Below are 15,222 nucleotides of genomic sequence, written 5' to 3'. Positions count from 1 at the left end.
CTATTTGTAAGTGGCATTTCAGAGAGGATGCATTATAGGAAGACTTGGGACTTGACCCTGATGAGATACTACCTTCCTCACTGTCCACTTTGCACAAATACCATCTTCTAACATGGCTCTAGGGAGCCCTATAGAAAATGAGGAGATTAAATCACAATGACTGGGAGAAGTGGGAGAAAACAGAAGTAAGGAAGAAAATTGCTAATAAAAATTATAAAATACAAAAGGTCTGTCCATGCCCCATCTTATTCCTACTTCTCAGCATGTATTTCCTTTCTTCTCTGTTCTTTCACTGCACCCAACTTCCACCCTTTGCCTTTTCTTTTACCTTTCTGTCCTCTTCCTGATTCCATGGAATTTCAAGGAGCAAGACAGGTCTGGGCAGGAGGAGCTTTGTCATAGGCAATGTTGCCAAATAGAATTCGGGACACTTGGTTAAATGTGAACTTCAGATAAAAAAACAAATAATTTTATTACTAAGTATGCCCCATGCAATACTTGGGACATACTATACTAAGAAATTATTTGTTGTTTATCTGAAAACTAAATTCCACTGGACATCTTGTATTTTTATTTGCTAAATCTGGCAATCCTAGTCTTAGGGACTCTCTGCTACTCAAATTTTAACATGCATACAAATCACATGAGATTTTCTAAAAATGCAAATCCTGATTCAGTAGGTCTGGGGTGGGGCATGAGCTTCTTTGTTTCTAACAAGTTTCCGGATGATGCTGATGCTGCTTGCCTGAGGACTGCTCTGTGAGTAGCAAAGATCTAAAACATTGCTCAGTAGAAATAAAATAAGAGCTATTGTACATATGTAATTTAAAGTTTTCTAGTAGCCACATTGAAAGAATTAAAAATAAGCAGGTGAAATTAGTTTTAATAATATATTTTATTTAACCTGATACATCTAAAATATTATTCCAAACATAAGTAATTTTTAAAATTATTAATGAGATATTTTACCTTCCTTTTCTGCCTTAAGTCTGAAATCTGGTATATTGATTTAATCTACACTTATACACATCTCAATTCAGACTAACCAAACTTCAAGTGTTCAATAACCACATATGGCTAGTGGCTGCTGTACTGGACAGTGCAAACACAGAACATCTCCAGCTGCCCGAGCAATACCTCATAGTCTCCCACGGTAGTAGAAGGAGTAGCTGATCACATTGCTCCTCAAACGCCTGGTCAGGAGGAGGTGAGAGCCCAAGCCCATGGTGATCCTGTATTGTGATAATAATGGTTCTGTGAACACTCAGAAACCACAGTGTTAGTCCCTTAGTGCTTATCATGTAACAAACTTTCTTGAAAATACGCTTCCTTTATATTTTCAGGCACATACACATATACAACATTTTTTATTTAAATCAAGTATCATTTTAATATATTTTATGACTGGATGATTCTAAAATTTTAATATAGCATTCTTTCTGGTGTCGAAATTTTTTCCCACTTGGTTAAGAATATTTAAGGCAGAATAATTAGTAGTTAGTAGGTTTCACACATGTATTTTAGAATAGAAGTCACACTTAAGATGTGATTGTCTGAGAACAGCTCATCTTGTGACTCTGGAGGAGAAAATCAGTGACAAAAAAAATGCTAATATGATAGCTTGCAGACTGCAAAGCACAGGGTATCACCTGTGTGGCATTGTACCTGCCTGCTCAGACAGCTAAGGGGTCTCTGTCCAAAACTTTGATGGTCTGAGGTTTTTCCCAACTTGGGAGCTAACAGGTTAGCCTGTTATGGCTTCATGGATACTGGCAGAAGACAAGACTCATGGGTCAGAGACAAAGGACTTTATTTACTACTCGCCACAGAACAAGCAGTATGAGCATCAGTCTATTTGTGTTAGTTCCCTTGGCCCATAAAGCAATATAGGCGGGCCCAGATGGATGCTTGTATACACGGTGGGTTTCATTTCAGGAGAAAAACCCTGAGTTTCCAAGGCTATAAACAAACCTGCCCCTCTGCTAGAGATAAAGACATTATTTCTACCTTTCAAGGCTGTTCGCTATACAAACATCCTAAAGATATTCCAAAACGAAGAGCAATTAGTGACTTACAAGATAAACAGAAAATACAGAGGTGCATGGAAAATATTCCCTCAACATTTTCCATGAGAGAACAGGAAGTTGTACATCCATGCTGCCTTTTTTTCAACTGACAATACTTGGATTTGTTTCATTTTCTGATTTACTATATATTATTAAATGAAATGTTACCTGAAAATATGAATATCAAAAATCTATCTTCCATAATCATATATAACTATACAGAATTGAGTTCGCATGGGAAAAAAATGGATCTATCTTAATTCTAATATTTACTTCAAGGAGCATCTAGCGTTTGTCAGACCACAGTCTCTATTCATCCAAATGCTCTCAGACTGAAAATCGCATTAGTCAAATGTTCAAATCAATTACAATGGTCTTTGCACGCTGATTCAAAATCCAAATCCATATACCTCCTACAAAGCTTGCATGACCTGGCCCTTGCTGGTCATTTATGGCCACCCTTCTTCCACCATGCTCCAGCACACTGGCTTGCACTCAGCTTCTCAACACCCTCCATATGCCAAGCTTTTTTGCACCTCAATGACTCTGCACATATTGTTCCTTCTGTAGGGATCACCTCACACCCCTCTAGCTCTCCCTGCCTTCTGTTCACTCTCATCATAACATATATCACAATTTGTACCAAGACATTTATTTTCTTGTTACTTATTTGCATTGCGTTTCCTCATCAGAAGGCCTGCTCCGTGAGGGCAGGGAACATGTCTAATTAACTGATGTACACCAAGACGCTGCTGGTCCAAGTTGGTGCTAAATAAAGTGTACAGAATAATGAATAAACCTATCAAAAATGTTACATAATTAACTCCCACTTCATGCCACATGGCTGTGACTCCTAGCGCCTGAATATTTAGGCAATTGTAGCTAGAAAATCAACTAATTCAAGTATTCCATCAAATTCAGTAGGTTGAAAATGCAAATGGACAAAACCCACATTACATTAGTTTATTAGCAAAATACCATATTATGTATGTACTTCTTGCTCCTTGTCAGGGGTATGACTCTGTGACGGTTAATGTGTGTCAACTTAACTGGGCTGTTAAGTATCCAGATACTTGGTTGTGTCTCTCAGGGTGTTTCGGAATGAGATGAACATTTTGAATCAGTAGATTGAGCAAAACAGATTGCCCTTTCCAAGGTGAGTGGTCCTCATCCAACCCACTGAAGGTCCAAACAGAACAAAAAGGTAGAGTAAGGGAGACTTCACTTTCTCTACCTGTCTTGTAGGAAGGACATCAGTCTTTTCCTGTCTGACTCAGACTACAAATGGAACTATACAACATTGGCTCTCCTGGGTCTCTAGCTTGCTGACTATAGATGTTGGGTCTTCTCAGCCTCTATAACTGCAAAAGCCAACTCCTATATTAAATCATATATTCATATTCATATGTGTGCATATATATGTATATATCTCCTATTGGTTTTGTCTGGAGAATCCAGACTAATACGGACTCTTTATCAAGTTCAGAGCCTAATTGCTGCCATGATTTCTACCAATTTTCATCAAATCAACTTGAGTTGATTAGAATCAGGTTAGCAAATGAAACACAAGTGCTTTTGATTTAAATGTTAATGTTTCTTACTTGAGATCCCCCTTTGACTTCGTGGAATGTGGATAATGTGCCAAATTAGTGGCACACTTTTACATTCTCGTTTCTCAAGCTAAACTGAACCAGGAGGTCTGATGTTTCATAAATCTGTCCATTATGCAAACATTGATTGTCATATGCTAGATGCCAGGTATACAAGGTAAAAAGGACCTAGTCTTCACCCCAAAAAAGATCTCAAACGAGTGATATGCAGAGATGTGAACACATAATTGCTGGGGTAAACACTCTGGGGACGTTTCACCTAGCAAACTTCTCTGAAGTCCCACCTCCACTCCAAGCAACGGCTGATTAGATGAGGGGGAGAGAGGCAGGTATATAATAGATAAAGAGATAAGAGATGAGTCATAACTATCTCCTTTGAAGAGTTGAAGCAGCTTTCCTAGGGAAGAAAATGCCTCTACTACTCTCAAAAATGCTCTCACAGGCACCTGCACAGTCCTCACCTCAACAGACAGGAATCAGAGTTTTAATTCATAAAATAAAACTCACATTGAGAATATGTGCTATCTGATGTTGCCCTATACTTTAAGCTGTTTATAGAAAGAGCAAAATGGATTCTTTGGACAAAAATTAATACTTCAGAGCATTATGTACAACTACTCAGTAAAATCCAAGATGTTGTCCGCTGCATAATTAACATAAGCCTGGAAATTTTAACTGAAAACCTATATAAGTAAATTTCAAAATTCATTGGCACATAGTACAAAAATGATCTTATATATGAACTGGTTATAGATTCATTCATTTGGGTTATCTTCATAATCAGTAATGACTGCTAGAACCAACAAGATCAAAAAGTAATGTTTTAGAGCAGTGGAAAAATTACCTCTGTCCTTTGTGTAGCTATAAAAACCCAGAACCCCTCACTTCTTTTCTTCCTCTCTTCCTCCACTTCCTCATTCCTTCTTTTTCTCTTTTTTTTTCAATTTATGGAAAAAAATCTTGTTTAACCTTATTTAAAGTCCTTTAAACAATAAAAATCTTAGTAACAGAAAATGCTCAAAATTTTACACATTTACTTTCATAAAAGTTTTATATTTATATGTTATAATATTATTACATTTAAATAATCTACAAATAGTCCTGGTGAAACTTCATTTTACTATGGAATGAAAAGGCAGAAAGAGTGACACCAGCCATTCTCCATCACAAACATCAACTGGTCCCCACTGAACTCAGACAGCACAGATTTGGCCCAACTACAGGTTCTTAAACCTCTCCAGGGAATAAGATTCTAAAACTTAATGTTCCATTGAGTGAAGAAAGTTATTTTCTTTTCCTAGTGAGAAAAATTATCTTTCATTTCTTATAATTCAAAGGTCCCTGATGAAATAGAAGCCTATTTTCTTTTGTTTGGTTTTCAGCCAAGTTAGAGAACACCTGGAGAATAACTTTTAACATGCATATTAAAATGATAACTCTCTTCCAGGAACTTCACAAAGGGCATCAAAGAACAGCACTGTCAATTCCCCTTAGATCCTACACAGAGGTTTAATTAAATAACAAGATTTTAAAGATCAGGCTTGAATGTTAGTAAGATTATATGGCAATACACATATTTCTTTAGTTCCACAGAATAGGTATATGAGAAGAAACAACAACTACATCAAAAAGTAGCTAGAATGAGAGGATAAGAAATCTCATTAATTTTGGATACAGGAAAAGTTGTGTTTAATAATTTAATCAGGTAAAATGAAGCACTCAACATTTATCAATAGTAGTTATACAGAGCGTATACGCACTGGTCTTACTTTTACTGCTTATTCTTCCCCACTTAAAGCTGTTATTTTTTTTATTTTTATTTTTTGCGGTACGCGGGCCTCTCACTGTTGCGGCCTCTCCCGTTGCGGAGCACAGGCTCCGGATGCGCAGGCTCAGCGGCCGTGGCTCACGGGCCTAGCGGCTCTGCCGCATGGGCACGATCCCGTGTCCCCTGCATCGGCAGGCGGACTCTCAACTACTGCGCCACCAGGGAAGCCCCATAAAGCTGTTATTTTATCTTGTCACACTTCCACAGCAACTAATGCCTCCATTTTTATAGCTAAAACACTAGGAGTAACTTCTAACCATTCCAAATGCTCCAGAATCAATTGTCAACATTGTTAAAACTCTTAGCCATTCTTCCCCAAAGCTAACTTCTTGCCCATACAGAACAAAGAAACAGCATCACCCTTGACCTAAGTCTCCTCATCAACTGATCTAATTTATGAAGATCAATCTTTCTTCTTAGTTGGCGGGCTCTGAGAGAAGTCAAATAATAATACTCTTCTGCCCCACCTGAGTGCTAAACTGAGATATAAAACAAGGAGTAAGACAAGCAGAGGCCCAAATACCATCTTTATTACTATGAAAGGCCAGGTTGGAGGACAAAGCTTAGCGCAGGAGCAAAATGGATTGTAACTGAACCCCTCCCCGCAGAAGACAGACATGGCAGCCTATCACAGCAGCACTAGGCTCTCAATAGGGAAGAGAGGCCTGCCCCAGAAGAAACAGGAGGAAATGTGTGCTCCATGGCAGGCTGGGTTCCAAAAAGGAAAAAAGGAAGAACTGAACATGCCTAAACTATCTTTTCTAAATTTACCACATGAAGAGAGATGTCACCTCATCTCACCTGGCATGGAATGAGTAGACTGGCAGAGAAATAAGGAGTTAAACTAATTTAACACCTTCTACTTGGAGGAAATACTAGGAAAAACTTGTTCTCCTTCCTGCCCCCATTCCCCCAACATTTTAAGAACTACCAAACAGGATCTTTTGTGACAAAGTGTCTGTCGGTTTTCACATATCTCTAGTAACCCATGGATATGGGGTTGCAATTTATATTAAGAATACTTTAATCTTAACAACTATACCCCTTAGATTTCCTGGTGTTTTGCTGGCTAGAAAATTATTTCCCATCCATTTTGCACCACATTTACTTTACATTTATCAAAAATTTTTCTAAACTCCTTAAAAATCAAAATTGTGTCTTATAACCAATCTGGAAACCAACAAATGTGTTCTGGTTAAGAAAGTTAACTTCTTTAAGTCTCAACTTAAATGGTAAAATGGGTCTAATAACAGCACTTACCACATAGGAGTTGTTTTAAAGGTAAAAGGAATTCTGCATGTGAAATCCTAAGCCTGACACTAAACAGTACTCAGTATCTGTTAGATGTTCATGACGGTGGTGGTGGTGATAGTGATGACGATGATGTCAATGATTTTGCTCTTTCCAACATGATCTAACTCCAAATTATATCCTGACCCTTATGACATCTCTCCACCTCCAATGCTACTTATCTATGATCTCTCACCTATTCTATTGCAACAGTCCCCTCCTTGGATAGCCCGAGTCCTCTCTTGTCCCTCTGTGGTGGCCTACCATGGCAGGCACAGTGATATTTTTAAGATGCAGATCAGATCTTGTCATTCTTTCACCTGAAGCCTCCAGTGGCTTCTCATCACACTCAGAATAAAACCCAAACTCCTTATCCTGGCCTACAGGTTGGACGTGAGCTGATCCTGCCCACCTCTCGGACTTCACCTTCCTCTGTTTTCCAGCTGGCTCACTACACTTTAGCCATGGCAGCTTTCTTTTCCTCTAATTCCTCAAGCTGATTCTTGTTTGGGTACCCTTTTAGAAAATTCAGGGTCCAAGGTCAAAGGAAATTCTGTCTCCTTTCAGGCTCCAAATTACATAATAAGTTCTTTATCACGAAGTAAAAAATTCAAAGCTCCAGAAACAAAAATTAAATCCTTTTAAAAAAATTTTCATAGCTATAGTAATCAAAATCCTTGGTTCATAATGCATTCTGACCATTGGTTCATGCTTTATTTACTTGTTGGTTTACATAATAATATAATAATTAAACCCACTACCTAAAGTAAACATAACCCAACATCCAACTCTGATCCCCACTCTCTCCACATAATGTCACTATCATCCCGAATACAGGATACAGAAGACCTGAACAGCACTATCAACCACCTTGGGCTAATTAACATTTATAGGACATTCTTCCTCAGCAAAATATACTTTCTTTTCAAGTATACATAGAGAATGCACCAAGAGTGACTATATTCTAGTCCATAAAGCAAACCTCAACACATTTTAAAAATATTGCAATCAAAAAAGGATGTTCTTAGACCATAATGGAATTAAATTAGAAATAAATAACACAGATACTTAGAAAATCTCCAAATATTTGGAAATTAAATAACACAATTCTAAATAATCCATAGGTCAAAAAGAAAATCAAAAGAGAAATTAGCAAATGTTTTGAAATGAATTAAAACTAAAATATAACATATCAAAACTCACAGCATGCAGCTCAAGCAGTACTTAGAAGGATAGTCATACTACACATATTAAAAAAGAACAAAGACCGCAAATCAATGACATAAGCTTCCATTTAAGTCTAAAACAAGCAGAAGAAAGTAAATAATAAAAAAGACCAGAAATCAATAAAAATGAAAACAGAAAAACAATAGAGAAAATCAGTGAAAGCAAAAGTTCGTTCTTGGAGTACATCAATAAGATTACAAAACTTCTAACTGACCAAGAAAAAAAGAGGAAGAAGATACAACTTACCAATATCAGGAATGGAAGATGAGACATCACTATAAATCTACAGATATTTAAAAGATTATAAAGGAACAGTACAAACAACTTTATGTCCATAAATTTGACAACTTAGATGAAATGGACAAATTCCTTGAAAGGCACACATTACCAAAGTTCACTCAAAATGAAAGAGATAACCTGTATAGTACTATATACTATATATAGTACTATATATTCACTGTTAAAAACCTTCCAAAAACAAATATATATAAAATACATATATACAAAAATACATATATTCATGCATAAGAGAATGTCATAACAGCTTTATGAAACAATTTTGAAAACTTAGATGAAACAAACTTAAAAAAAATGACTTACCAGGTCTGACTCAAGAAGAAATCAGTTCTCAAATAGTTCTGTAAATTAAGAGATTTAGTTTAAATGAGAGATTTAATTAAAGATATTTAAGCTGAGGTTTATTACCTTCCCACACAGAAAACACCCAGCCCAGATGATTTTACAGGATGTTTTACTAAACTTTCAAGCAACAAACCATCCCAACTTTATATGAACACTTCCTGTGAATATCAACTCAGTTTGTAACTTGTTTTTTTGCTTTCTTTCAGGTGTTTTTGTTGAACAAAGGTTCTTAATATGGTCAAATGTATCATTCTTTTCTTCTTCTTTAGAAATATTTTCCTTTCCTAAGTTCATGGAGATATTCACCTTTGTTTTCTATGAAGAATTTAAAAATTATATTGCTGACATACAGGTCCTCAACCTGCCTGGAGTTGATTTTTGTTTTTAGCCTGAGATGGTGATTCAATTTACTTTGGGTAACCACTTTTTGTGTAGTTCCATCTGTTTGACAATCCTTCCTTTACACATTGATCTGACATCTAATTCTGTCATTTAATAATATTCTATACTAATTCTATAGGAGTCTTTTGCTGAGCTCTCTATTCTATTCATTAGTCAATTTATCTACTTCTGTACTAATGCTGCACTATCTTACTTAGCCTCGTAGAAATTGCTCATATCTGGTAGGGCCAGGCCTTCAGAACTGTTTTGCCTATCTCTAGCTCTTTACTCCTCCAGCTTCAATCTCATGGAAAGAGAGATTCCTTATACTCTCAACTCCCTTGCCCTTCCTCCATCACATTCACCTAACTAGATCCTACTCCCAGGCGTGTTAAAAGCTAACTCTCTACCTACTCAGTCACTACACTGAATGAATCTGAACAATACACAAAACCATGCTGATGTAACTTTGTAACTACGGTTTCAAATGGGTCCTCAAAATTGTTCAACAATCCTACATTTTCTTGTCAATCTATCCTCCCACACTTCTAAATTAGAAGGCAAAATTCATGTTGAGACCTAATCCCCAATGTGATAGCATTAGTAGGTGGGGGGCCTTTGGGAGTAAATTAGGTTATGAGGGTGGAGCCCTCATGAATGGGATTAGTACTCCTATAAGGAGGGTCCAAAATGTCAAATATATCTCAATAAAACTGGAAAAAAACACACAACAACAAAAAAACAGAATATAAATAAAAGCGACCCCAGAGCTGCCTTGGACCTTCTGCCACCTGAGGTTATTGCAAAAGAGTCTATGAACCGGGAAGCGGGCTCCCACCATACACCAAATCTTCCAGCACCTTTGTCTTGGACTTTCCAGTCTTCAGAGCTGTCAGAAATAAATTTCTGCTGTTTATAAGCCATCCAGTCTATGGTATTCTGTTACAGTAGTGTGACTGGATTAAGACACTATCCCTCAGTAAAAGAGGTAATAAAAGTATTTACCTTTCAGAATTATGAGAATTAAATGAGTTAATATATGTAAGGCACATAAAATATGCGGCACACAGTAAATACTATTTAATGCTAGCATTGTTATCCTACGTGATTTCACATCTTACCCCCTTTACTCAAACCTCTTTTCCCTACTCCTTCTCTTCACTGATGACCCTGCTAATTTCATTGAGATAAGAGTAGTCAAAAGAAAAGTTCCACGTCTTCTTATCAACAGATCTTCCAATTTACTTGCAGTTGTACCCCTATACTCTGCCTTCTCTATTACTGTAGATAAATTGTTATTATTCCTCAGGTCAACTCCTCCACTTAGGGACTTCCCTGGTGGTCCAGTGGTTAAGACTCTGCGCTTCCACTGCAGGGGGTGCAGGTTCGATCCCTGGACTGTAACTAAGATCACACAGGCCGCATGCGCAGCCAAAAAAAGAAATTCCTCCACTTAGGCACCCCTCTAGTCTACTCAAGGACTTGCTCATGCAGTCATCCCTTTTCTCTATGAATTATCTATTTTTTACTTCTCTACTGGAATAATCCCATCAGTATACAAAAATGTCATAAAATGTGCCCTCTTAAATCCATCCTGGCTCCACAATCCTCTCCAGATATGGCCCCCTTTCTCTGCACATTATAGAAAAACTCCTTGCAAAAACTGTCCATAATTGCTGTCTATAGTTCCTTCTCTCCCATATTCTGACTCCAACCCAATCAAGCTTACATCTTCACCACTCCACGGGATGCCCTCTTGACAAAGGTACCAACAACCTCCACATTGCCAAATCCAAATCCAATTCTCAGTCCTCATCTTACCCTTCCTTCACACTTGCTCACTTCCACCTTCTTCACTTGGCTTTGATTAGAGTACGGCATTGGCCACTCCTTCTCAGTCTATTTCGCTTCATCTGCTTCTCTTCATACCACTAAGTTTCCGTGTGCCTAAGGCTCAGGCCTCCAACCTCTCTCTGTTCCACCTACAGTCATCCCCTAAGCGATCTCACTCAGAGCCATGGCTTTCAATGCTATCTATTCACTGATGACTCTCCTGAACACCATACCCATATATCCAACTGCCCACCTCACATCCCTACCTGGAAGTCTAACAAGCTTCTCAAAATTAACGCATCCTTAACAGCACCCTTAATATCCCTTTCTAAATCTGCTCCTCTCCCAGTATTTCCCACTCTGTAAATAACACAAGTCATTCAGTTGCTCAAGTCGCAAATTATAATTAACTTCCCTCTCACATCCTACAGTCCTGAGCAAATCCTGTTGGCTCTACCATCAAACTGTAAATCTAATCCAACCACTTTTACCACCTTGGACTGAGAAGGGTATCATCTCCCAACTGAAGTAGCGTTAACACCCTCCCAACTGGCTTCACAGATTCATCTCTTACAGTTTTTTTCTCCTCACAACAGCCAGAGTGAAACTATAAAAATATAAACCCTATCTTGTTACTCCCCTGCTGAAAACTTTCCAAAGGCATTCAATCACAGGAAGAGTAAACAAAGTCTTGACCATGGTCTACAGGCTCCATATGACCCTGTGCACCTCTCAAACCTCACCTAGCACCACATTACTCTTCAAGCACTCAGTTCCCCCCTCCCTGATCCCTCAGTCCTTGAGAAGCGCCAGCCCATTCTACTTATGGAGAATCCCTCTTCTTGGAAGGCTTTACCCATACACTTGTCTGAATGGCTCCCTCTCTTTAGGATCTCAGCTCAAATGTAATCGCCACAGGGATACATTCTAACACCACCCTACCCAAGGTAGCCACCTACATCCCCAAGTCACTATCACCTAACCAATTGCATTTTCTCTACAGCACCTTATCCATATATAAAACTATCTTTTTATTTTAAATACACTTATATTTTGTCTACTCGTACCTAGAATATACACTTTATAAGAGCAGAAACCTTCACTCTCTTGTTAACTGTTGTATCCTCAAGTGCCTAGAACAGTGCCGGGAACAGAGAATACATTTTAAAAACTAGTTGTGGAATGAACCAACATCCCAGAAAACTTTCATATCTACTTCATTCTCCAGGAGAAACTGAAGTTTAAAGACTCAATTAAATGAATCACCCAAGATTCCACAAACAAGACGGCAGCTTTGAGGTTTAAGGCCGGGTCTCTCACTAAAGCATGGGTTTTTAAATACTACGTCACCTTGCTTCACTAAACGTTTTTCAATTTACTGTGCTTCTTGTGAGTAGGAGTTAAGGCTCCGAGGTCTAATTTTCCAAACTGTACGCAAAAGGCCTCCACTCAACAGCACGTAGAACCACACGCCTGACCTCTCCGTCCTCCGACCCAGCGCCACAAAGCCCGCCCTGCGGGTTTGCCCAGGGCGCCTGCGTCATGAGCGGGGCTCGTGCAAAGGCTTCTGGGATTGGTAGTCCCTGTTCCTTCTGTCTAAGGCATTCACATAAAAAGAAATAAACCCCAGTGCAAATTAGATATCTCTGAATTGCGCACAAATTAAACAGGACGCAGATTCTGGAAAGTGGCGCAGGCTTCTCGTTTTCTACCGAGAGGCGCCAGCCGGACCAGGCGCTGCGCAGACAGCCGCAAGGGTCCTCATCTGGGCGGGGCTTGCTCGCGATGGCTTGTGGCTCCTTCCTGCGCTGCTTCTCTCTTTCGCTTAGGCCCGTGGCGCCGGCAGCATGGGTGAGGTGTCCCGGGCCGGGGTGAGGGGGCTGCGCGTGCAAACTGGGGTTTCGGGGACGGGCGGGCAGATAGAAACAGAACGGTGAGGGGGAGCCGCGGTGGGGAGCAGATGGGGAGCGCCGGGGGAGCGCCGCTGCCGCAGGCACATGGCCGGGCGGGAAGGGGCCAGGGCTGCTTGGAGGCCGCGGAGCCGGAGTTCGAGAGGGACGCGGGGGCGTTGGGGAGGGCGCCGCTTCCCCCCGAGCTTTGGCGCGGGGCTTCATTCGTTGGGGAGAGCACACCTGTTGGAGCGCTTGTGTCCACGTCTTAGATGGTTCAAGGGAAACTTTGCAGTTCGGACTAGGGCCAGGGTGTGATGTGAGAGCCTACCAGCCTGTAGTCTAGAGGAGGCTAGTACCTGAGATAATGTAAAATAAGATTTGGGTGTTTTTACTGGGGATTTAAGATGATTTTCAATTTTAGGCAAGTGTCGCGGTCTTCGTACTGCCAGGAAGCTCCGTAGCCACCGACGAGACCAGAAGTGGCATGATAAGCAGTACAAGAAAGCCCATTTGGGCACAGCCCTGAAGGCCAACCCTTTTGGAGGTGCTTCGCATGCCAAGGGAATTGTGCTTGAAAAAGTGTAAGTGAAAGTCCATCGCTGTTTCCTTCATGGTTTTAGTATGGTAACTCGGGATAGATGCGCTTAAAGAAGGCTTGATGTAAATTCTAGGTCTTTGTGTGTCTGCGTCTTTTGGGAAGTTAAATAACCTCCAGAGGTTTTTAAACTTTCAACATTAGTTTGGAAGGAATTGGGGTGGCATCGGAGGGGAGAAAGTAGCGATAATGAAACAAGGGACGTTATGAGAGCTTAATACGTGTGGAAACTGTTCTAAGTAATTTGCACCCATCAACTATTTCATCTTTACAATTACATTTTTCCCGGTGAGAAAACTAATATGGAGAAGTTTCTTGCCTGATGTTCTACAGCTAAGATTGAGCCACATGAATTTGCAAGCACTCAACTGTTTTTTGACTTTACTAAATGATCCCATCAAATTTAGTGGTACTGATTTGAATCCAGGATTTCTAGCTCTATTTCTTGGTTCGTGTTTTACAACTATAAAGAGGCCAGAAGTTTCCCCTATTGGTCTAATGAAACTAAGACTAAAGAAAAACTTCGTTTAAGTTTAGCAATTTAGGATTATGTTGAAAAGGTAGGAATACTACAATTTCTAATAAGTTTTACGCTTAATGAACTAAAATGTGTCCCTTTTCAGAAAGCCAGCTTACTGTGTTACATGCTGTTTATGTTTTAGAGGGGTTGAAGCCAAACAGCCGAATTCTGCCATCAGGAAGTGTGTCAGGGTTCAACTAATCAAGAATGGCAAAAAAATCACCGCCTTTGTACCCAATGATGGTTGTTTGAATTTTATTGAGGTAAGTGTTTTAGTCTGTTAGCTTCTGTTTTTGGGTTAGCAACTGTTTCCCTTAGTTGTTTATAGGATAAATGGGTATTTTTGGTGATTGCCACTTACACCAGAAGTAAACTGTTGATTTTATTCCAGGAAAATGATGAAGTTCTGGTTGCTGGATTTGGTCGCAAAGGTCATGCTGTTGGTGACATTCCTGGAGTCCGCTTTAAGGTTGTCAAAGTAGCCAATGTCTCTCTTTTGGCCTTATATAAAGGCAAGAAGGAAAGACCAAGATCATAAGTTTTGATGATGAAAGCAGGATAGTAATAAATTTCCATATGCCAAAAATATGTTTTGTGTCTTTTCTCACCACAGAGATGCATTGTATGCTTTACCAATTTTAGGAGATTGAGAAAACAGTTAATTCAGGATTTTCTAGAGTAAATGGAATTGATAACAAATATTTTCCCTTCCTCTGTGGAATAAACAATATTGCTTAAGTCTGAAATAAATATACAGTGTTCCTGTGTAAGGGCCTAAAAAACTCTTTGAGCTTCTAGTGGGAATCATCTTGGGATCCCTGAGAAATGTACATTCCTGGATCCATCTCCTTAGGGACCCAATATGATAGATACTATCGTCAGGTTACTCCCTGCTCTGGTGATTTTCATTTATCTAAAGGTCACCAGGATCCATCTGGTAATTTTGTGTTTATGATAGCAAAACTTAGGCACTACACAGTTTAGTAGACAGGAGTTAATGGAAGTGTATCCCAGGCAAATTAAGGCATAAGGGAGACCAGTTATGGAAAGATTGATCTAAGTACTCTTGTCTTGAGCTTGTCAGTAATAAAGATTTTGACCTTGAGATTTATTTTGAGGCACACAAAGTAGTGGAAGTGACTAGGTAGAAATGGTCCAGATGGGTCGGTTGTCTTTTGATAATTGAAGTGGGTGTTGGTTGGGTACATAGGGGTCCTCTGTCCACAAATTGCTTGAAGATTTTGATGGGAAAAAATGGTAAAATTATATCTAAAAAAGTTTATTAGCCTTATGAAATCTGTGATCTGAAGAACTGCTTTTGGCAGCATTAGTAGGTAT

General features: G+C 39.3%; 2 protein-coding genes across 2 annotated transcripts in view; one reads left to right on the top strand and one right to left on the bottom strand.

Moving 5' to 3' along the window:
• ATP6AP1L (ATPase H+ transporting accessory protein 1 like) overlaps nucleotides 1-12,389 on the bottom strand; it is a 39,941-nt gene extending 27,552 nt beyond the window's left edge. Inside the window, 3 exon segments of the mRNA XM_029218035.1 lie at nucleotides 1,138-1,232; nucleotides 8,622-8,659; nucleotides 12,228-12,389. Of these exon segments, the coding sequence (XP_029073868.1) occupies nucleotides 1,138-1,142 (5 nt within the window). The 5' untranslated portion in view covers nucleotides 1,143-1,232; nucleotides 8,622-8,659; nucleotides 12,228-12,389.
• Nucleotides 12,390-12,635: 246 nt separating this feature from the next.
• Nucleotides 12,636-14,470, top strand: RPS23 (ribosomal protein S23). Its single transcript, XM_029217317.1, has 4 exons — nucleotides 12,636-12,728; nucleotides 13,191-13,350; nucleotides 14,027-14,147; nucleotides 14,276-14,470. The coding sequence occupies exons 1-4, from the start codon at nucleotides 12,725-12,727 to the stop codon at nucleotides 14,420-14,422; spliced, it is 432 nt and encodes a 143-aa protein (XP_029073150.1). The 5' UTR covers nucleotides 12,636-12,724; the 3' UTR covers nucleotides 14,423-14,470.
• The last annotated feature ends 752 nt before the right edge of the window (nucleotides 14,471-15,222 follow it).

This window comes from Monodon monoceros, unplaced genomic scaffold, assembly GCF_005190385.1.
Source record: "Monodon monoceros isolate NGI ecotype Baffin Bay Population unplaced genomic scaffold, NGI_Narwhal_1 Super_Scaffold_12, whole genome shotgun sequence".
Lineage (NCBI taxonomy): Eukaryota > Metazoa > Chordata > Mammalia > Artiodactyla > Monodontidae > Monodon > Monodon monoceros.
Note: the sequence above shows the minus strand (reverse complement) of the source record. Positions and strands in the feature narration are given on the sequence as shown.

Bases quoted from the DNA above. Each gene is read 5' to 3' on its own strand.
- RPS23 (XM_029217317.1), top strand. The intron at 13,351-14,026 runs GTAAGTGAAAGT...TTTATGTTTTAG, and splicing joins GGAATTGTGCTTGAAAAAGT to AGGGGTTGAAGCCAAACAGC. The intron at 14,148-14,275 runs GTAAGTGTTTTA...ATTTTATTCCAG, and splicing joins GTTGTTTGAATTTTATTGAG to GAAAATGATGAAGTTCTGGT.